At 40.4% G+C, this 24,238-nt stretch overlaps 1 protein-coding gene across 1 annotated transcript in view; it reads left to right on the top strand.

The window, feature by feature from the left end:
- unc5db (unc-5 netrin receptor Db) overlaps window positions 1–12,765 on the top strand; it is a 162,237-nt gene extending 149,472 nt beyond the window's left edge. The window contains exons 14-17 of the mRNA XM_017451208.3: window positions 8,042–8,191; window positions 10,224–10,388; window positions 10,511–10,689; window positions 12,051–12,765. Of these exons, the coding sequence (XP_017306697.1) occupies window positions 8,042–8,191; window positions 10,224–10,388; window positions 10,511–10,689; window positions 12,051–12,234 (678 nt within the window). The 3' untranslated portion in view covers window positions 12,235–12,765. The remainder of the gene's footprint in view (window positions 1–8,041; window positions 8,192–10,223; window positions 10,389–10,510; window positions 10,690–12,050) is intronic.
- The last annotated feature ends 11,473 nt before the right edge of the window (window positions 12,766–24,238 follow it).

The raw sequence follows: 24,238 nt of genomic DNA, 5'->3' as shown, positions 1-24,238 counted from the left end.
GACAATGCAGGTTGTTAATATGCTTTCTCTCCTAAAGTGCTGATGAATTCTTGATTCTGACTGGTCAGTAGGTGTTGAATCATTTGCTCTAACAGCAGCTCTGACTGTAGGCAAATCAGGTTTATATTAATGCAGTCGATTGAATGTGTCACTTACCACAGGGACCTCTGTGATGGACGCGCCACGTAAACTAATCTCAGTAATACAATTACCTCATCTTTCCATAGCTGTCGAGTATACTGGTCATTCTTTTTCTGTGTGATTTATTTCTCAGAAGTAGTATACGGTTTTTTCATCTCTTCTGGAACACTCGGCATTCAGAATATACATTATGCTTCTTGAGTTTTTTTTTCCCCCCAGTCGATTGCACAGTGCTAGCCTGTAAGTATGTATTAGCCTGTATGCAACACTGAGATGGGGAACAAAGGAACAGAAAACGAGTGTAATGAGGGTTTTTTTTTTTTTTGGACTCATGTTCAACACGCAGACCAAACCAACAAATGTGCCATAATCGTTGCACCCCAGACCTGCAATTGTATGGCACAGACACACCAGAGTGCTAGAAAAAGTCCTTATGCTTTTATGCTCTGAACCATCTATTCTACAGTTCCCCAAAGGTGCCACATTGGGTTAAGATCTGTGGATTGCTGGTCATTATAATAAACTGGCATTATTTGTAGATCAGCTTGTGATGCGATGCTGCTGGAAGAATCCATTTAAAACAGGTTCACAGGCTGTAAAGGGACGCACATGGTCCCTGACACTGTGGCAGTCAAATGATGGTCAATTGGTGTTAAGTGGCATAAAGGGATGTACATAGTCCCAAACACAGTAGCGTTCAAATGATGCTCAATTGTTGTGTGGCGTAACGTGTTATTTTCCTGCATCGTTACACCGTCAGCGGACACGTGGCAAGACGGAGGCATGGATTTGTGTTGTTCGTGTCATGGCCTGTACTATCTGCATGCTGCAGAAGTAATTCTTCAGACTAGCTTGAGCGAGCTCACTGTGGCCTCTCTTCAGGGCTGGTGATTTGTCAAAACAAGAATCGTTCGCGCATAAGGAAATATACGTAGAGTTATTCGAATAGATCTGTTAGAATCCTCTCAAAGCAAATCTGCTTTGGATAAATAACCAGTGATCTTAGTTCCGCTTTTCATACTGTCTGTCATGACTTGCTTCTCTTCTGTCTCTTGGTGTCTTGGTGTCACGGGTGCTGCTCTTTCCCGGTTTATTTCTTATCTCACGGACAGACAGTTCTACATTTCTATGCAGGATTATAAGTCGCCTACTGTATCTTAAAAATTACGCATCCCTCAGTGATCAGTTCTTGGACCGCTGATATTTATTGTGTGTGTATATATATATATATATATATATATATATATATATATATATATATATATATATATAATGCCTTTGGGTCCAACTTGTTCACCGTGATGGTTTCAGTTACCACTCACTGATATGCTGATGACATTCAAATCTATACTGCTTGTAGATCTGCTCCCGCTCTCCAGACCTGTCCACTGTCAGCACGATCTTTATTATCAGAACGCCAACACTTACTAAAAATATCCTTTATGACCTTACTAGTGACATTGACTAGTGTCGCATTGCTCGCCTCTGTCCCTTCATTAGCCTCAAAGATGCTGAAACACTGGTTCATGCATTTATTTCCTCACAGCTTCCGGGTTTCAGTGACATTGACTTTGTTTACTTTGGACACGTGTGCTTTGTTATGGTTTATGTCCTGTCTCCGACCCGTATTATTATTGGTTGTTTCCCGTATGTAACACCATTGTACTCAGCTGTTTTGTGTTTCACCCTTGATTCCGTTAAGTATTTAAACCCCTCGTGTCTCTTTGTTCGTCACGAAGTATTGCGTGAGATTTCCGTATACCAAGCCGTTGTTCTTCGTTTCTGTGCCATAGTTTTGATCTTGTTCTCGCCCTGTTGTTCGAATCTTGTTTAGTCTAGTTAATGCCCGTTTGCCGAACGCATGACCTTTTGCCTGTTTTTGACCACGTTATTGTCTCACGTTTTGGATTTCACTGCCTGTCTCTCCTATAATAAAGTTCTTGTCTGCACTTGAATCTATCCTAACCTACATTATGTGACACCATGATTGTTCATTGTTAATGTATCATTGTATTTTAAAGTGTCCTTTAACTCTGGACAGGTGCTATATAAATTAAACATATTATTATTATTATTATTATTATTATTATTATTATTATTATTATTATATATTCATACTGGGTTTAATATTAGAGCATTGTGTATCTGTTCAGTACATGCCACCAACTAAACACTCAACTATTAAAGAACAACTGTTCTACTATTCCTGGTGTTAATAATTACTTAAGGCAACCTATAAAGAAAAATGTTCTTCTCATAATTAAGCCAAATAAATCCATGTGCGTCAACTGAATATTTGCTGTAGCCTTCCCATACAATTCTGCAATTCTGAGGAATTAACTGCCCCGCTAACTAACTTCCATCTACTACATTCTGGCAGTGTTTTATATGATAACAACATTAAATAAAAAATCCAGCAATTAAAGTTCAGTACGTGTTCAAGTGTGAGAGATGCTGTTCTGCCGAACCATTGTTTTTTTAAATCGGAGTATCTGTCTCCTGTCTGTTAGCTGGAACGAGTCTATCCATCTCTGACCTCTCTCATTAACACTCTGTTTTTCGCCCACACGGTCCAATGCTCGACGTTTAGTGTTGTTTATTACACCGTTCTCAGTATACCCCAGAGACTGCAGTGTGTGAAAACCCCAGAAGGGCAGCTGTGTCTGAGATGCTGGAACCATCACGTCTGGCACCGACTACCATAACCACAGGCAAATGAGCTCTCTCTCTCTCTCACACACACACGCACGCACAAACCTTGTCCATGATGATGTTTGGACTCACGACATCTAAACCATTCGACCTCATGACTCGTGACTCATCGCTTAGAGGAGCAGACCTGCTGTGTTAACAAGCCAGGAAATGAAGAGGGTCACTGAGTTTCTGTATGTCTATGTATGTGTGTGTGTGTGTCTGTGTAAAACTGAATACGTAATTCCGTATGAACAGTGCTCTACGGTTATACAAATACAGACACAATTAGGATGTGGCATTCACTATTATTATGTTTTTAGAAAGATTGACTGAAAGCTTCACAGGGCATCTGGTTGAGACTGGAGGACTGTTGTCGTATTTTTGGTGCCATGTTTGGTTTTGTCATGTTTTTGGTTTTGCTGTCATGTTTTTCCAGATTGAAGAGTTTATCATCACATGTACACGAAACAGGTGTGTTACACAGTACAGTGAAATTCTTACTCTGCAAATCCTTCCAGCGACCTCGGACATACTTTAAACAGGACATAAGGAAACCACAAAAACATTAATTACCACCCGCTGTAGAGCTTTGCGGTCCTGAGCTGTGCAAACCAGACTGTGATGGAGCTGGTGTGGATGCTCTCAATAGTACACCTGTGGAAGCTGCTGAGGATACTGTTTGGCAGGCCAAATTTCCTCAGCCTTCTCGAGAAGTACAGATGCTGACGAGATTTCTTCACCAGGACCAGTCACTCGAGCAGTATTTATTGACGATCTGCAAGTCCGAGCACCAACGGTTGTTCATGTAAATGCAGGTTGGAGTGGATGGAGTGTGAAGGCCGATTGTGCAAAACATCTAGTTTGGGGAAAGGTAATAAATGGAATAAGGTCCAGTAGATAAGATTGGTCATTGAACTCCAATACTAGCATTTCGACTGCAAAAATAGCATCTTGGCAGACTTTTTTTATACGGAAATATACTGAACGTTTCTTGTTAGCATTGTTTACAGTGTGATAGGAATGGATGGGGAATATTAACTAGAGATCACAGGTGCTCAGCTGCAGGTGGCTAATGGAGAATGAATGAGGTGAGTCAGTGAAGATTGAAGATGCATTCATGAGCTGCTGGTGGTTGAGTGTTTCCCGTGTGAAAGAAGTTATTTATGGCTGAATAATCCTTTTATTTCAAATAGGCGACGGATGATGGTGCAGCAAATCCAGATATTACCCAAAATGCCATCTAGACTTTGGAGGACTAGAGCAGAGAGGGCTTACACTAAGAGGATAATGCTAGCTCTAAAGGTTTCAGAAGGTTCTGAGCGCTAGGACGGCACGGCCAGGCCCTCCAGCAAGAACTAAACTCTAGAAGTCACTTTACACAAAAACATCTGTCAGAAAAGATAAATGTAAAAAGTACTGCACAGTGCTGAGGTTCTCGAGTTCCTCAACATCCAGTGTTCTTTCATTCTTACGGAGGTTTTGTGTTTGCACATTTGCTATTGCAGGAGCTAAACCCAGAGCTAGTGTGCACCAAAGCGGTGCCAAATCTTTCAGGATCAGATTGATCAGACTGACTGAACGGTCCATCAGTCTAGTGCAAAGCTAGAAATCCCACCATCACTCTCTACTGATTTATTGTACCCTGCTCCTATCATCTCTACCTTAAGTCACATGTTCCAGGACTTCCTTTCCCGCTGCTTTCCCTATGATGTCTCTGATCCCACGTCTTCTTTACTCTCGACCCACTTCCATTTGAGATAAGTCTTCTACGTTTGTGCTGAAGCAGGTAGCACTGCTGCCTCACAGCTCCAGGGTCTGAGATTTAATCCTGAGCTTGGGATATTGTGTTGTTGTGAGTGGAGTTTCGCATGTTCTCCCCATGTCTGTGTACGTTTCCTGTGGGTTCTTCTGATTCCTCCCATCTCCCAAAAACATGCTGTTAGGTGAACCGGGTACTCCAAATTGATCCTAGGTGAGAAAGTGTATGCATGGAGCCCTGTATTGTACTGGCATCCCATCCAGGGTGTGTTCCACCGCAGAGCCAGTGATCCAGAAGTAGGCTCCAACAAACCACTCCAATCCTGGCAATCCTGCTCAAAATAAATAAATAATAATAAATGCCCAAAATGTTGCACTGGATTAGCATAAGCCTAATTCCTAATGCAGGTTAGGACATAATTATGTGCACTGTGTTTGTTGGCAGATATTACACACATTTTTTTTTTTTTTTCATACTGCATCACGTTTCATTCTGAAAGTGTGATGTGGTTAAAAAAAACAAAAGGTGACGGAGCAAACCGCAAGTTTTGTTTTCAATAAAGGGCTGATGTCGCGCTGAATGATTACAGTTTGTATTTTCATATAGCTGTCAACATTTCCGTTTCTCTTTCTTCAGCACACACGCACACACACACACAAACACACACACACACACACACGTCAGAATCAATCAGTGTAGTGCTGCATGAGTGCTCACACTGCTATCAGTAAGCAGGGCGAGATTGAGAATGCTCAGAATAGATGCCGTTAACACACACACACACACACACACACACACACACACACGTATCTGAGAAAGCCAGTGAGACACAAAGCAGTTATGACAGATGAACAGTGCTACACCTGAAAGCAAGGCAGCCGTTAATCAATTTAAATTCAATTTACTTTTCGAAGGTTCAGGCTGATTCTGTTTTTTTTTTCTTCTGTATGTGTGTGTGTGTGTGTGTGCATTTTCTGTGTGTATTGGTTTGTGTTTTGCTCTGATTTTGCATCGCCATAGCCATTTTTCATTGGAGCCTGGAAAAGCAAGGATTCTCTGAGGATTCAACTCTTTCTAAATGTGGATATGCTGATGCCAGGTTTTTTTTCCCCCCATGAACCATCGACCAAAAAAAATCTGTGACTTGTGTACTGTTGATTCCAGGGTTTTTTTTTAAAAAAGCACTTTTACATGTGGGATTTAATGATGGATATAGCACTGTGGGTTTAATTGTGTTTATTAAGAGTGTAACGTTTAGTCTTTACATCAGCTACACCAGCATTCTCGCTTCCTGTCCAAGCATCTGAACCTACGTTCGTTTCATTCATTTATTCAGTTGTGAAATGCCTTGTAGTAATATGTCAAGTATTATGAGTAATCATGAGTGTGTTTTTCCACTCGTGCAAGGTTTGTTCGCTGGTTTTACTGGAGGGTCGGAAATGAACCAAAAACGATGATCTGATGCACCGTTCATAATGAAACTCCGTGACCCTACAGTGATGTGTGGTGGAAAGGCAAAAAATCTGACATTTTCAAAAGTCAAATTCTACAAATAGCTCAGAAAACCGCAGACTTTTCTGAACTGAAACTGAAATGTTTATCTGTTTGTTTCTAGCGATCGCAACCGTTTTAAAGGGAAATGTTGAGAAGTTCATTTCAGTTCCACTGAAAGACCCTCTACATTTATAACCAAATCTTCTTATGGGAGAACAACATTACTGACGCACTGTAAAGAATTCAGTTTACAACAGAAAATGAGTTCTTACTCGGATTATTATCATCATCATCATCATAGGTAAAAGTCACGCACAGCTTTTAAACCCGAGCCTCATCGTCTCGTCTTCACTCTGGTCTCGGTTCACGCTGACAAAATAACTGCTGACTCATTCACTCACTTCTGTTCTGTTCTCTGTTTAATTTCATCTTCTGGCTTCTGGACAGAGTGTGTAAGCGTAAGTGCTCTTCTTCGTTTGCGTTGATTGATTGACTAACCTCTACAGTCAGATTGACAGTTGTTAGTGCTGGTTCGGTGAAATATATTTATGGTTTCTTGAAGTTGAGGTGTCGGTGTCAAACTCGATTTTGGTCAAAGTCTGATCGTTCATCATTGCTGGCTGTTTGCCAGGATTCAGCCACATCCATTAGGTTTTCCCATCACGCATTTACACTAGGTGGCCAAAATGTACATGGACACCTGATCTTGTGGTTCTTCCTCAAGCTGGAAGCACAGAATTGTATAGAATGTCTTTGTGTGCTGTAGCATTTCAGTTTCTCTTCATTGGACCCAAGAGGCCCAAACCTGTTCCAGCATGACGATGCCCCTGTGCACAAAGACAGCTCCATGTAAACGTGGTGGGCCAAAGTCGGAGTGGAAGAACTCGGGTGTCCTGCACAGAGCCCTGACCTCATTCCTGCTGAACACTTTTGGGATGAACTGGAACGCTGACTGCACCCCGGGTCTCCTCATCCAACATCAGTGCCTGACCTCACTATTGCTTTTGTGGCTGAATGAACACAAATCCCCACAGCCACACTCTGGTTTAAAGCCTTCCCAGAAGAGTGGAAGTTATTATAACACCAAAGGGAGGACTAAATCTGGAATGAGATGTTCAACAAGCATATGTGTTTGGTGGTCAGGTGCAGGCAAATAGACACTGATATCCACAGGGACTTGCAACAATTCAAACTTGAAGATTATGTAAAGGCTCATAATCTGAGAGAGTAACATCTGCATTGTTAAATGAGAAGATGAAGATTTCTAGCCGTTCGAGATCTGTGGAAAAGGTTAAATCAATCTAATTGCCCCGCTCTGGTAACCCTTAAAGGTTCTGCGTAGAAACCTTTTTGAAAGATAATATTATCGATCATTCAGATAACATTTGAGCAAGCCTTTTAAAGCACATCAAGTAGTCCAAGTCTTGTTCATCTCAACGGTACCAACCAATTTTGCTGTCCTGTGTCCTTTTCCAACAGAGGAACCCCTCAGGTCAAAAGGTCTGGGGACAGGCCTTCTTGAGACTCCTTGAGAAGCTGTAGAAGCTCTCAAACAAGAAGCTCTAACAAACTAGAGCAGACCCTCTCTGACACCTCATTATCGTCTATGCACACCACCATCCTAACATCTTCACCTCTGCAGTTTCAGACTAAATCACACCTCCAAGGATCGTGTGATCTTTGTAAGGTTCATGACATCACCAGTGTGAATCACACAGAAAGGTTTCAGGAACATTCCTATTCTGAAGTAGAACTGATAAAGAACTAGGAAGGAGCAGACCACTTCAATATAACACCAGTCTAGCCGTTTTATTAGACATTCTTTGGTTTGAGCCTTTGGGGAAACCTTTAAAGGTTGTGGCAATCAGCCAAAGAACCCTTGAGAGTTACATAAAGAGACCTAACAGTTGAAGTTCTTTATATAATTGAAAGCCTTTTTTTGCCTTGCTGCAGGGAGTAGTGACTGCAGAGAGCAACAGGCATGGCTTGCTCCTGGAGGAACCCAAGACTCTTCTGTTTAAAGGGAACACCTACAGTCTACAGGTCTCCATCCAGGATCTGCCCCAGTTCCCCTGGAGCATCAAACCCTTTAGCACCTGTCAGGTGAGGATCTTTATTCAGGTTATTTCTTGCATTCTACAAGAACAGTATCTTGCTGTAAGTACTGCAGATACTCATCATCGTTCTGCTTTATGTAGAAAAGATTTTTCTACTTGGCTGTTGATCTCTTCAGATTCCCAAGATGGAAATTGTGTGGGAAGGATGACCTTCTCCCGTTACTCAGAGCACCGCTAGTTAATTGCAGGCGTCTGTTACGAGATGTATCAAAAATGGGATAGTTAGCGTTCTACCAGTTCACAGCTGGCGCTACGTGTGTCAGGGGAAATGAATGTTAGCCCTTGGCCTTCCAGGATTGCTAGATGTTATGGATGAATGATCTCATGGGAGAAAAATATACATATTTGTTTATTTTGGAAGATGGTTCTTCCTTGGATATTAATTAAGGAATAAAACACCTGGGGACATGCTGTTTTAGGAAAATGATCAACTGACATGAAGCAGACACATCATCAAGCGTCTGTACAATGAGATTAGTTTTGTTCAGGAAATGGTTTCTGCCCTTTTTTCCAGCCAACATCTTAGCATCAACGGCTAAGGAGCGCTCAGATTCCTCTTACACCAGAGACATGATGATGATCTAACACCTTGCTAACATCATGAAGGCTTGTTAATCAGCGGCTGAGTCAAGTCAGGTGTGTTAGGGTCCCACTAGGCTGGACTAATCTCTCGCCCCATCTTCTCCATCTTAACACCTGTCCTTTTGACGCTGATCTGGAATCAGCTCTGAGGATGTGTGATGGATTAGGGGTTGGAGGAAACGAGGGAGAAGCTGATCCTAGAAATAGAATAGCATCGGTATATAGAGAGATAAAGAGATCTGAAAGTTTGACTGCTCGACGAAATTTTAGACTCTAGACGACATTCCCATCATGCACCTCTTCTGTCCCTCCATGAAGAACAGCCTCTCTTGACGGCGGGTTGCGGGAAGTCAAGGGTGCTCGCTGCTCTTGTGCCTCATTGCTGAAATTAATTCGACATCAAAGCTGACGTTGCTCTGCGGCGCTCACGTAGCGGGCGTGAGGCTTAACACGAGAGTGACCTGACTGCTGGAATTAACGGGGATTTGGGTCCGAGCCTGGTTTCGTCCTGAACGTCTCAAATACAGCTATTTTAGCAGAGTAGCAGTGCTGACTCGGTGACTTTACTCCATGGCTGAACACTGTGTCTCTCCTCTCTTCATCTCTCCCCGCTACTGTCATCTCCCTACAATTCTTCATCACTTTACCTCTCTACACGCATCTTCCCCTTTCTTCTTTCTCCTCCTCTCTCCTTGTTCTGCCTCTGTCTCCTCCCTCTGTCCTGTCTCTCCATCCACTCTTTCTCTATATCACTTTCCCCCATGTTTTCTCTATCTTCCTCTCCCCTCTCTTCAAATCTGTGTCTCTCTCTTCTTTTTTCTTCCCTCATGCTTTATTCCTCACCTATCTCCCTCTTTCTTTTCTTCCTACTCTTTCTCTCCTCTCACTTGTGTTTCTATCTCCATTTCCACTTTCTCTCGTTTCCGTGTCCTTTCCACCACTTTTTCTTGCTCTTCCCCTGTCCTTTCTTCCTCCTCTTTTTCAACATTTCCCCCATGTTTTCTTAATCTCTTCTTCCCTCGTTTGTTCTCCATCTCACTATCTTCTCGCTCTTCTTCATCTACCCCTCTATCTTACATTTGGTCTGTACTTCTTTCTCTCTCTATCTCTCTCCCTTTTTGTCTCTATGTCTGCCCCTTTCTAATCCTTTCCTTTCACCCTACTCTCTCTATCTCTTTCCCCACGTTTTCTCTGTTTCTCTCTCCTTTTTCTCTCCTCCATCTTCTTCCAAGCTCTCTCTCTTTACCCCCTCTTGTGCTCTCTTGCTCCACTCTCTTTCATTTCTCTGTCTCCCTCCACTCTTTCCTTCCTTCCTACTCTTTCCCCATGTTTTAATCTCCCTCTCCTCGTTCTCGCCACTCTTTTTCCATTTCTCTGCTATCTCTCTCTCTCTCTCTCTCTCTCTCTCCTCTTTTCTCTGTCTGTGTGTGTTGCAGGAGTTCTCCTTCTCGCAGGTATGGAACAGTAACCAGCATCCTCTGCACTGTGCCTTCTCTCTGGAGCGCTTCAATGTCGGCACCATGCAGCTCTCCTGCAAGATCAGCGTGCGCCAGGTCAAAGGTCACGAGCAGATCCTGCAGGTCTATACCTGTGTGGAGGAGGTCAGTTCTTCTTTCGTGGACGTCCTTGTGACACGATCATTATGGCACGTCACGACACTTGCGTTTCTTCAGTTCAGCAGCAGAGCTCGCTAAATGATGTTTGCCTTTTGATGTTTTTCCAGAAGGAGAAGGAGACGCTCCCATTTTTTATGCAGACCGACTGCACGGTCACCTCCCAGACGGGCGCTAAAGCCTTCAAAATCCCTCCGTCCATTCGGCAGCGCATCTGCGCCACCTTCGACACTGCCAACACCAAGGGCAAGGACTGGCAGCTCCTCGCTCAGAAACTCCACATTCAGAGGTAAAAGCCTCACGCAAACATGCCATCTTTGTTCAGCTTAACAAGTTGCTGTGTTATTTCTTGTTTAAGAAACCACTACATATCTCCGCTTTCCCTTCACTTCTTCCACTTAACGCTGACGCACGCTTCTCTGATACAAGACAAAACTCTTTAAATAATCATGCTTTTATGGCATATACGCTATACATTATGCATGTTCTGCAATATTTAATAACTTATGCATGGTAAGCATGTCATTTCCCAAGAAGGTTTTAGATCCGAGCTCCATCGTTGTTTAGCTTTATTAAGAAACGTTATTATTTCATGAACGCTGAGGGCTTTTCAGATAATTTACGGCTCCGAGCAAATAACTGCTTATTGTCTGGCGTTTAAATGCACAAGCATGTTGAAACACTGCCATCAAGTGGCCGTAAACATGAGCACAGGATTAATGCAAACACCTGATGCAAAACCCTAAATGGGCTTTTTAGTACGTGTAATTCTAAACAAGATAATCTATGATAATATATTTTAGAAAATGTAAAGCAGCATGTTTGTCGTTTGCTGTAGATGACTCAGTGCTGGCTTTCCCTCTTACTCTCTCTTATCAGAGCCAGACGTCTGAACGGCACAGAGTGATAAATGGCTCAGCAGAGAAAAGATGAAGGGAATAAGGGCACAGGAAAGGAGGGGCAGCCACAAATAGCAACATTTTATACGACTTTTACACACAATTAGCGCTAAATAATAAACATATACAACAGTATTATAACACAATGTTGTTCGTTTCTTGATTCTGATTGGTCAGAAGCCGGTGATTAATTTTCAATAGCAGCAGCTCTGGCGGTAGTTTCAGCAGTAAAATAAATGAAAAATATCCTGTTCTGATGTGTAATCATTTCTATGGTAACAACTCGCTAACAGGGACTTGCATGGTGGCCGCACCACATATAAGGCTACTAAAAAATGCGTTCTTATTTAACAAATAAAAAAATATAATTGGTGATATGAGGTTTTCTGCCAGATCTTTATTGAAGGAGTTTCCAGCTTTGTACAAAGTCTCCTGGACTTTGCTGTCAAATTCAAAGTTGTAATCATATCATGGATTTTTAAAATATATTTTTATTATATTTATTATACCTGCACACCCTCCGGTGTGTTATTCCTTACTTAGCACATCTTCAGTGTAAAGAGTTAGTATTAGTATTAATGTGATTATTGTTACTAGAATATAAAGAAAGAAAGAAATACAGTTGCTGTAATTATTATTATTATTATTATTATTATTATTATTATTATACAATAACCCTATGTAGATTTCTTGTAGCCCAGGGACTACTTTCAGTCAATCACATCTCTTGTCATTTTGTCTCCTTCCTCAGGAACCTGTCGTATTTCGCTAAGCAGCGCAGCCCGTCCGGGGTCATCCTCAGCCTGTGGGAGGCTCGGCACCAGGCCTCGGGAGACCTGGACTCCCTGGCCAGTGCGCTCGAGGAGATCAGCAAGATCCACTCGAAAAGCTCGGCCCAGAGTCCGAGCGAGACGCAGCCGGACTACAATCAGTGACGGAGAGACGCGAACACTATCATTCTGTACACTCGTGACTCGAGTGCTCACGTCCGGCTCCAGACAAAGAGAGAGATGTGAACATGAAGGATGCGGAACCACAGAGTAAAAGGACGCACCGCTTTAAAAAAGAAGAGGGGAACACTCGAAGAAAGTTCTGTCTCGGCTGTACCGTCATTACGAGGATCGGCTCGGGTCATAAACCTTCTTGACCATTTTTTTCTTTCTTTTAAGCTTCGCCACTGGTTCACAGGCAGCATGGACCTTTAACGCTTCAGTGTGCTACTACTTACTTATTTCGTGGTTTGGTTGCACTATAAAGCATTGTAGAGGTCAAATATGTGGCGCGTTTCAATAGAAGCGACATGGTTTCCCCTTCGTGAGTGAGGATCTGTTTTTTCCGCACACTGTGTACTGCGACGTTTCGTGTTGCCGGTAGGGAGCCATTGTAAAAGCAGGGACTGGGTCGCAGGTGAATAAAATATGTGCTTTTCTGTTTAATGTTGTTTTAAGATGTGTAAGCAGAAGTTGCGGGGGGTGGGGGTGGGGGGGTTTGGGGGGCGGAGCATAAGCATGGATCTTGGGTTGAGCATCAAAAAAACAGCTCCAATGTGTTTCTCTTAGATAACGACAGCAGTTACTGCGGTCGTCTCTGCAAGGAGGACGTTGCTCTGTTGAACCAGTTACAGTCAGATAATTGACACCAGCCCAAAATGAGCTTTTAAAAAAAACAAAAAAACTTCAATCTGACAGACGCCTCATTTCCTGCAACCGATACAGTGGTGGAAGAAGTTAAGCCTCTTACAGCATGGCGTCAGTTTAGAGAGAACTGAAGCAAACAGCCGCTTTTAGAACGGGATTAACATTTTGTTTAACATACACTATGTTGCTGCTGTTGCGCGTGGGTTTTTTTTTCTTTGTATAAAGCAAATTATGTATATTTTTCTCTCGTTTCGGGTGACGGAAACGGAACGGACAGAATCTACAAGCGACTGATTAATATCCGTCAGTTTCTGTTCGTCTCCACGGTGATCAACATCATCAAGATGACAACACAGAGCGAAGAAAGGAATTACATGAAAGTGCAAGAAACTGCCCTTTTAATGCCATAGTTTCCCATCAAATGTGAAATTGATTTTTCCTGAATTAATAACTAAATTATTCTGGTCTCCTCCTCAGCTCAGCTCTCCTCCTGCTGCTGATGACGAAAATCTATCCACATGACAATACATATATGCATAATTGCAGGATTTTTTGTTTTCCTGTCAAAAATGTTTCTGCTTGATTTTTTTTTCTCCCCCCCACAAGATTTTAATGTCATTTAATGATAAACAGTTTATCCAATAAAGTTAAATGGAAAGAGTTTCTGGTTGTATTTACTAATTCAATACTAATAAAATTATACTCCATTTCACAGAATCCTAAGCCAGACAGCAAACTACCCCTAATCCCCAGTCACATGATCGTTCCTGCTCCTCAAACTTCTACGCAACCACCAGTACCCAATCAGCACTTCCCACATAAATAACTTAGTTATAATAACTTGAACCAATTCACTTGGTCTTGGTTAAAGTTGTGAAAATGTGCGCTGTTGAATTCTTGAATCTGATTGGTCAATAGGTGTGGATTCATTTTCTATAACAGCAGCTCTGACCAGTAGTGAAGCTAATTATTTTGCTACAACAACAAGTCCCAAGGTCTTTATTCTTTACTATTATTTTGCAAAAATAATAATAATAATAATAGTTTATAATTAGTTAATAATTAGTTTTTCACTTAATATGCCATGAATAGAACTCTGCCAAATGGCTTCTACACCATGTAGTGCACTAACCCCCTGTAATAAGTGCTGAAACTAATACGTGAACTCGAAGAGCTTAGGAATTGGCTCAGGTTTCAAGGGTTAATATAGCCAATATGGAGCGAGCACACAGCCATCTGTTCCTGCCAGCTTCCTTTTCAATCAATGGAAAATAAAAAAAAAGAGCAATCTCCCAAAAAACCTTTGAGGGGGAAAAAAATCCTCTTATCTGCTCTGACCAAAGTCGGCCACAACAGACGATCACGTGCCAGCGAGACAGATGTAACTGGAGAGAGAAAGAGGCGAGTAGAAAAGGTTGTCAGAGCACAGATGGATATGGCAGCGCGACACCGTGTCCGTCTTTTCCAAATCATTGCCTTCATTAATCCGCTCCCCTCCATGGGGCTCATTTCTGGTGATTTTTAATAGAGCTCGCTCAGCGAAAGACACATCCTGGTGGTCATTAACAGTGAAAGATGTCATCCAGTTAGCATGAATGTCTCGAGATGTCTTTTAACGCTCAAGCAGGACCTTTTGAATTATGGACTTCTTCAGGAATCGTTTCTTCGTTCATAAAGGAAGAGTTCAGCGACTGAAAGCTGAAAACTTTACACACTTCGGTTGAAACAATGCAAAACCCAGCATAATGAAGCATTTAGGGACATTGCTAAGTGGAGAGAAAAAACAGAATTTTACCACAACAAATCAAGCGTATGTTGATGAACAGGAGATTTTTTTTTTCCAGATGTTGCAGTAAGAAAAAAACAAGGCAAAAGTCTGGTGTAGTTAATATAACCATCGCCCGCATTTAATTTCCTGCCCAAACAGATGACAGTCCTGCCTGCCTTTTCTGCTATTAGCTCACAAATGTGTGTCTTTCATACTCCATGTCCTTTCTCCTTCAGTAAATCGGCTTTTCTGCCAGGTGTTTGATCTGAACGCTGCTAGTTTTCAGGCATCCTCCTCATTACCATAGGGGTCAAAATGATCAATTCTACGACAACATGTCCTCTCAAATAATCTAACCAAAGATCTCACTATCAGGTGTCAGTCAAGGTCAAAGCCACTCCTGTACATTCCAGAGTGATGCATCTCATTAAAATGCTGACTAGCGAGTGCACATGTGACTTACCTACGTGACTAATACGACAAATAATCTCTACTGCGTCATCCAGGAAATCCTCAGGTGGAAATGAAATCTAGAAATTTATTTTCTAATGATTTTGATTTCATTCTTTTTTTGTTTTTGTTTTTTACATATTGTTGTGACTTTATATAGTTCACTAACACACATACATTTGCTAATGCTAACTTGTCGTCTCGTCGTAATCCACAGATCATTTCCATTATGTTTACTCTTTAAATCTTCACATCAAGTGTTGATATAATTCCGTTCCCCAGTGGCGCAGCAGAAACGATTTCGCCCTAGAGTCCAGAGACACAATTTTACCGAAATCTATTTTTGTTTTTTGTCTCACCATATCCATGGTATTGAAATGCTCTCTTTCCATGCCTGTGTTACTGAGCCATTTTAATTTTAGTGTCTGACGTTTGAGTCTTGAGCTTTCTAATGAAGCTGTAAGGCTTGTGTAGCTAATACATAACACTGTGTCATCATACACTCACCTCCGGAGACATCGTTTGGGTCTGAAGGCCGTTTCTACATACGCGGTTTCATAAAATTGCACAAGATTTTTTTTTTTTTTTTTTCTTTTAAATGAAACCAAACAAACAATATGTTCATCTACATCTCTTCGAGAATAAAATCTGCATTTTAAAACTTTAGGCAATGCCTTCTTACCAAACTCTGTGGGGAAGATAGTGATTCACATTCAAAATGGAGTTCTGTCTTTATCTGTTACGTCATTTTGGCAAGGTTTTAAATATTTTATAGAGAACAGTGTGTCAGAAAACACATAAACAAGTCTGAGGTACTGAATAAATCGAGTTTGTGTTGATTCAGACCTGCAGTTTGCACAACTAATAGCTATAAACTTTCATTACATAGTAGCTACATTAGCTTTGTTTTAGTTAGTTAGGAATGGTACGAGTGTTGGATACAGTGTGCAACAATATATATTTATATTGTTTTTTTAAAAATAAATACCTTCTATGAATGAAAAATGGCTTCACAGCTAACACTATCTATCTATCTATCTATCTATCTATCTATCTATCTATCTATATATATATATATATATATATATATATATATATATATATATATATATATATATATATATATATATATATATAAAAATCATTACTGACAGATTTTGTGAAAAACAGCACTAGGCTTGTAGCTAAAGTAGCAAACTTCCAAACTTCAGAACTCACACGTCTTACCTGATTATTTACCTTTGCAGTGATGAGGAAAAACTTGTGGAAATGTCATTTTCGGTCGACCTTTTTCTTTAAATTTTAATGTTGAAACATTCTTCTGGTCTTTTATGAATGAAAACCGCTGGTAAATGAGCAGTGTATTCCTGTTTTATTATTATTATTTTTTTTCTTCCTATGCTAGCGACTAGCACTGAGGCTGACACTAAATCTCCACACAACATCCTCACGTGAGATTTTTGTTTGTTTGTTTGTCTGTTTGTTTCTCATTTCAGCTCCTCACTATAGTGCTTCATTCATCCCGGCTGCACACAGCGACATTTCCCACGATTTTATACGAGTTTTGTACGAGTGAAAAATTCGCTTCATTACTAGCACTCTTCACTACATGGAGCTTCATGGTCTAAACCTTAACCTAAACCTTATAGCCAATAACAGAGCTTATTATATTATTGTTTAAAAAGACAACCGTCTTTTTCCTCAGTGTTTTATACTCATTCACCAGCAGGTGGCACAAAATATATCCTTTCTATGAGTTCCTTTCTCTTTCTCTCCCTTATAAAACCTATTGTGATAATATGATGGCACTTTTCTATCAGTTCAAACATTTTGCCAGACCCTAAAGTTGAGTTCAGGCCAAAATATACTATATATCATGTTCTAACTAAATCAACACTAAAAGTGATTTCCTGTTTATCCAACAACTGCACATTGGATTCATATTATTTTTAAGATTATCACAGTGGAATAATGGTGTAAAGGTGCTCACCACCAACCCATTCCCTTATTTATTGTCACCCACAGACACCTTTAGGTCGATCCCCGATCCGTTTCCATCATTATTGTTTATACTGATCATCAGGGAGATGAAGATAAGATATAATGGGGCCTGTAAAATAAATGCAGCAGTGCTGCTATAAAATTTAAAGAGATGGCCCGGGTCAATGGGACAGCCGTCAGGACACAGCACTCGTTCTCATTCTCACTAATGACTTCAAGCGCCATAAACCTTCCTGTCCCAGGAGCTACTCTCATTATCACACACACCGACAGAGCAGATAAAGCAGTGTGATGAAGGAGAGGCTTCAGGCAACGATACTTCTATCGAGTGTTACTGCAGGACTGTCTGAAAGTCTGACTGCACCCCAAAGAACTGTTTGATTTCATCGCGTAATCAAACACACAGAATGAGTTTTACTCAATCACTGACTTTCAAATAGAAGAGAAGTGATAGGTCCGTGGTTAATGTATTGGGTTACGAATCTGAAGGTCATGAGTTCAAGGTCTACTGATAAACCACTTAGTTGTGTCTTGTGGCCAAAAGAGGTAATGTCAACAATACACTTAATCTATTTAAAATCTACTGATAGTTACCAATCCAGGGTTTCTACTTCCATTGGTTGCTTAAAAAACAAAACAAAACAAAAAAAAACAGTGTTTGCTTTGTCAATGAAGCTGCTAATTCCTGGTGGGGTTTTTTTCAGCTGTTTTTTTTATTTATCTTTATTTAAACACCGTCACACAACTGGGGACGCCAAGTCTCTGGTTTTTAAATCAGAAAAGTCGGTGTTCTTTCTGACTTCATGAGTTGAGCCTGAAGTTATGAAATTGTTACCCTGATTCAAGCCATATGTCACATGTCTCGGGTTCACGCCTCTGTGAAATAATGAGTGCACATTTTAAAGAGTAATGAAACAGGTGACATTTCGAGCCACGCTTTTTTTTCTTCGTTTTTTTTAAAAGCATATGTTGGAGAGATTTTTTTTTAATGGCTCAGCTCTTGTTATCTTACTGTGCATACAAACTCCTACAAGTGCTTATATGGGCTTGAATAACCACCTGCAGCTAAAAAGTTCACACAGGTGTGTCTGGAGCGAATCTCAGAAACCTGCACAAATGACCATATATGAGTACAGTTAGTGTAAATTATTAACGCCACATTAACTTGGGTGTTATATTACATCCACCAAAGAGTGACTCATCAAAACAAGGCGGATATATAGGATGATAAGATACTGCTCAAACACCATCTGAGCTGGCTGATCTCAGAACTGTGTCGGCTAATTTCCAATGAGCATGCATGAGCAACAACTCTATTGTACTGCGCGAATTCTAGTATGCACAGGCTTGAAGACAACGCCCTTAAACACTGCGTGAGTACAACAAATTACATCAGCCATGTATGCAGGTGTGGGCGAAGCTTACGCAGGCCTTCTTCAATAAAACTTTTTTCTAAATTACCTGCACACATTGGAAAGTGGACTAAAATGGAAATGTAGAGAAAGAAGCTTGTGTCAGATCATTTGCATGATCTGATAAAGATCTATAAAAGTTTGGAACATTGTTGTCATAAAAAAAAAAAATAAATCACACCAGTAATTACGTATAATATTTAGGGTGCCGGTATTAATTTTTCTTTACTCGATGGTCCCAGTGGTTAGTCGTTAACACTATATTATCGAACAATCAAATTTCATATAACAGCATGATCTAAAGTGTGTGATTCCTTGTATACCACAGCAGTTTGCCAACAATTACCATTTTTAATAAATTCATGAACAATGCATCGCTCTTTCTAACAGTTTACAGTTACATTTATGTAAATGTCGTGGAACATCCACAAGATAAATTATTTCCTGTTATTGCTTTCTCTCTCTCTCTCTCTCAGTTAATGAGACCAAAAATAAATAAATAAATAAAAATCACAGCCATGTAACTGATAAACCAGAAAGCACAAACTCTGGAAATGTGTCTGGAAACTTATTGACCGTTAGAAAGCATTGACACTTGAGACTCCTTCCATAAATGTTGCATAAACCTCTCCTTCACCGTGTCAACAATTGCACTGTTTTCTATCTTATTCATGGCTTTTTTTTTAGTCAGTTTAATATTAGGCTTCGATTATGTCCCTCTGTAAGAGCTGTCACTATAGCAACGATAACGACTTTAAACAAACCCAAACTATTTTATAGTTTGAATTCTTAACAGTATTCCTAATAATCCTTCTGACTTTTTGATTCAGAAACAACCCATGTACATGGACATTACCTTCACTATATTTTTGATTTCCCCCAGAAGCCTTTATTAACATGGTTTTAAGAAAGTGAACAAATATCTTTAGTCTACTGTGTCCAAAATGTGACTTGTCTAACCTAATGTCTAATCTCTCACAAACTTTATTTCCGCACACACTGTGTTAAAGAAGTGAAGACAAATGAAGCCATGTATTATTAACCAGACTCACATTTTAAACATTTAGTTCGGCATCAAAGTAAAGATCAAAGAAAAGAAAAAAACGAGCAGCCGTCATTTTCTTTTTGTGTGCTGATATTTCAGAAGCAAAGTCCAAATGTCTTCTTATCGCACACGAGCGGCACATTATCAGAGGAGACAGAAAGACAACACGAGTGAGGGATAGAGAGCAAGAGAAACACACACACACACACATACACACACATACACACAGAAAGTAGTTTGTTAAGTGGCACATAGTAATTGCAGAACCACCACAAAAACATGATGACTCTTTGTGGGATTAGACAACAAACCATACAGAATTTCCTACATGGTGTCATGGTCATGGTATTACGTATATCGGCTTAGTTACAGTGTAAAACCACAAATGTCGGTTGATGTAGAGGTTCGATTTGCATTTTTGTGATGTCATAACAGAGGCTAATTTTGGAAGGGAGTATAAAAATAATACCTTATATTGTCAAACCAGACTGGCACCCTGTCCAGGGTATACCCCGCCTCGTGCCCGATGCTCCCTGGGATAGGCTCCAGGTTCCCCGTGACCCTGAAGAAGGAGTAAACGGTAGAAGATGGATGGATGGATGGATGGAAGGATGGATTGTCAAACCGCATTGCACTGTCAGATTAATTTTTTTTTTTTGCCATATAAGGTGTGGCAGGTCTGTTCACGAACAGGATGCAGAGAAACTGCCTTATGTTTAGAGGGAACTCAAACTTTATATAGACAAACCTATATAACCGGGGTTATATAAAAGGTTTTTTTTTATATATATATATATATATATATATATATATATATATATATATATATATGTATAGGTTTGTCTATATCTCTTTTATAAGAAAAACAAAAAACAAAAAACAGAGAATTCAACTTCTTTGCGCGTTTTTCCTTAATCTGGGCCAGGACGACTTGGAACAATGAATTCTGAATGATACCAGCAATTTCTAAAGGGAAATGTCAGGACATCTGACATTTGACATCTACTCACTCCGTGAGTATGAATAGGTGTGTGAATGCGTATGTGATTGCACCCTGCGATGAATTGACACCCGGTCCAGGGTGTACTCTGCCTTGTGCCCCATGCTCCTTGGGATAGGCTCCAGTTTCCCTGCGACCCTGTAGGATAAGCGGTATAGAAAATAGGTGGATGGATGGATGGATCTGTCCATGAATCTCAAGAGAAAGTAGGTCATGCAGGAAGACAACGGTCCTAAGCACACGAGTCGTTCTATCAAATAATGTTTAAAGAAGAATAAAGCTAATGTTTTGGAATGACCGAGTCAAAGTCCTGACCTTAATCCAATAGAAAGTTTGTGGAAGAACCTGAAGCAAGCAGTTCATGTGAGGAAACCCACCAACATCACAGAGTTGAAGCTGTTCTGTACTAAAATTCCTCCAAGCCGATGTGCAGGACTGTTCAACAGTTACCCCAAACATTTATCTGCAGTTATTGCTGCACAAGAGAGTCACACCAGAAATTGAAAGCAAAGGTTCACATACCTTTGCCATTCACAGAAACGTAATACTAGATCCTTTTCCTCAAGAAATAAATGACCATGTATAATAGTTTTGTCTCATTTGTTCCATAGTGCTCTCTTTATCTACTTTCAGGACTTGTTTGAAAATCTGATGATGCTTTAGGTCATATTAGTCGAATGCAGCATAAGTGTTAGCCTGAAAACTACAGCTATTGGTTGTTGTTTATTAGTAGTTAATTAATGTAAGTTTACGTTCAAAACAATAAACAAAATCAGTGTGTGTCATGAGGCACAGACTTCTGGCTTTAGATGAATATTAGTAGTTTTTTTGGACTTTTTTTGGTGGATTTCCACTACCTCTGACTCTAGGTAAATGTAGTCATGCCGGTAAATCATGTCAACTCTGCAGCACCTCATAGTTCAAGGTGTATTGTGTGAGTCATTGAGTGGTGGTTGTGCAACAGGAAGTCGCAATGCTGGGGGATATTTGCATTCCTCCGTGTTTTCTATGTCAAGTCAATTGGTGAAGAACTGGCATGACATGGCATAATGATACCATTGTTCTACTTAAGATATTTATTTTACAGTCCACTTTTAGTAAAGATTCGACTGGAAACAAATCGCCTCGTTACAAGTGAGAGTTTTGATCCAGAAATGAAAACGAAATAAATCCCTCTTTGCCCTAAATGTATTAAATCATGCCCGGACATGTTTGGTGACTACTTTTCCTCTTGTAGTTTTGCACTGGATCCACGAGAAGTCTAAGAAGTAAGGGAAGTTAACAGCTAGCAATAAAAGTCCAGTCCACCATTATGTGTGTGTCAAACAGCCTTTTTTATTTATTTTTTAAGGATTCATCCCTCATGCGTAACCTGAATTTTAGCAAATGACCGTGAAATTCCCCTTAGATTAGTCAACGAGTCTCTATACTGAATCGGCTCCTCCCACTTTCCTGAGAACTGACAGATGGTCTAGGTCTAGGATATAGTACACTTTGTGTAGTGTAAAAGCCATCATGCCATACTGTGTCTAGTGCACTCACATAAGGAGTAGTGAGCTTAATCCAAAAAGGCTCACTTTTAGATATTTAGTTTAATATAATTGTTGGTAGAAGACGTTATTTCGTACTCTTCGTAGGGGGCAGGGAGAGATTTGACATTCAGCCTTGCCGTACACACAGCATTGAGGTTATCAGTGTGGTGCAGGCAGCTAGGCGTCTCTCCGATAGTTCCGGCCTCACACCAGTGTGTGCACGTGTGAATGTGTGTGTGTGTGTGTGTGTGTGTGTGTGTGTGTGTGTGTGTGTGCTGCAGTGACACAACACTGTGAGCTGAGTGTGTTTGTGAAGGGGTTCATAAATAAAGTGAATCCTGTGCTTGAGAAAGAAAAAAAAAACCTCCAAAACTTGCAGAACTGGATCAGCTTACATGATATCAAGCACATATTCCTTAAATACAGTCAAACTGATCTAATATTTATTATCATGAAATTATAAGGAAAACCAATATAACAACATAAAGCCTGGTTTCAGACCAATTTCAAGATTTTTTAAAGAAATGAGCAATAACAGTCGCCATAGCACGTCTAATTTACACCTCGAGATGAGTGGTATTCCCCAAACTTTTTCAACCACATGAGATTGCGCAACACATACAGTGGCTGACTCTTAAGCATGAGTAAACTGAAAACTTTACTGAAGAACCAGCTTTAATTTTCAGACTTCTTGTGAAAACTGCAATGAATTTCCTGTTACACAATTGCACTATTTGACCATGTAGTACACAGTTATAAAAGGGAATTCATTATAATCGCACTATCCAGTGTCATCCAGATGAGGACTGGTTCCCTCTTCTGGTTCCTCTCAAGGTTTCTTCCTCATATCGTCTCAGTGAGTTTTTCCTCGCTGCCATCGCCTCTGGCTTGCACATTAGGGACAAATTCATACATTTAAAATCTATATTCTGAAATTATATTTATATATGTCCATTCACTGAAATGAATTGAACTAAGTTTCCTTTGGGTTCTCCGGTTTCTTCCCACCTCCCACAAACATGCACCTTTTGTAACTTTAGTATGTAAAAAAGTGAGTCTTAGGGTGTTTTAAGACCTGTAGATCTGTGCTTTATTCCAAAACGTGGACTTAAATTGTTACAATATTGTATTTTCTCCTTGGCTCGGTTCGCTTCCACAAGGCAACATGTCAAAGCGTACTAAAATGTGTTTATGCAAGTCACGTGTGACTAAACTCTCCTCTCATTGGTCAGAGCGTGCCTGGTTCTGTTCCAGGGTTCCGCAAAGCGGTTGTCCATCCAGATGGATAGACAGCAGCTCCTCGAACTTATTACGGTTTTCTTTTTAGCTGTAGTTGTTGTAATTGATCAAATTTATATGTTCCACAGATGAATTAAAGCCCATCTCATTGAGATGCTCGCTAAACACTTTGTAAACCTCTGTGTTTTTAATGCGTTTTTGAAAGTTGTTCAGAAATATGTTCGTCAGACCAAATTTCAATGAGGTGTTTTACCTCGTCTTTAAACCGCGATTCATGTTGCAAAACGTTAGCAAAACAAACACTTTTTTTTGGTCATGTCATCATGTTATGACATGGTTACCATTCAGCATTGCTATACAGGTTGGTTCGTTGGGTCCGTCGGGTCGGATTGCTGTCCTCGCAATCTGAACGAGGTGGTCTTGGCCCGATTGTTTTGGTGCGGATCCGAGTGTGACTGCAGTGTTCATATATGTCTAATCGAACCGTACCAAGGGAGAAAAACGCACCAGGTTCCGAAACAAACGCTCCAAATGAGCCAGGTGTGAAAATGCACTTAAGTTCTTATTATGTACCTTAAATCAGTGGTTTTCAAACTGGGGGCTCGGCCCCCTTGGGGGCAGCTAGGGGGCGCCCGGGGGGGCCTCAACAATTTGGTGTGAAAAATAAATTAATGTATGTTTTCTCTTTCTCACTCTCAGACAACCACACACACACACACACACACACACACACACACACACACACACACACACACACACACACAATCAATCAATTCCTAATGTAATGTAAAGATGTAAGATGTAATTATTATTTTTTTTAAAAAAGGGGGATATATTCAGAAGTCTGTATTTTTA

This window comes from Ictalurus punctatus, chromosome 22 (genome assembly GCF_001660625.3).
Source record: "Ictalurus punctatus breed USDA103 chromosome 22, Coco_2.0, whole genome shotgun sequence".
NCBI lineage: Eukaryota > Metazoa > Chordata > Actinopteri > Siluriformes > Ictaluridae > Ictalurus > Ictalurus punctatus.
The sequence above is the reverse complement of the archived record's forward strand: the minus strand, read 5'-3'. Positions and strand labels throughout refer to the sequence as shown.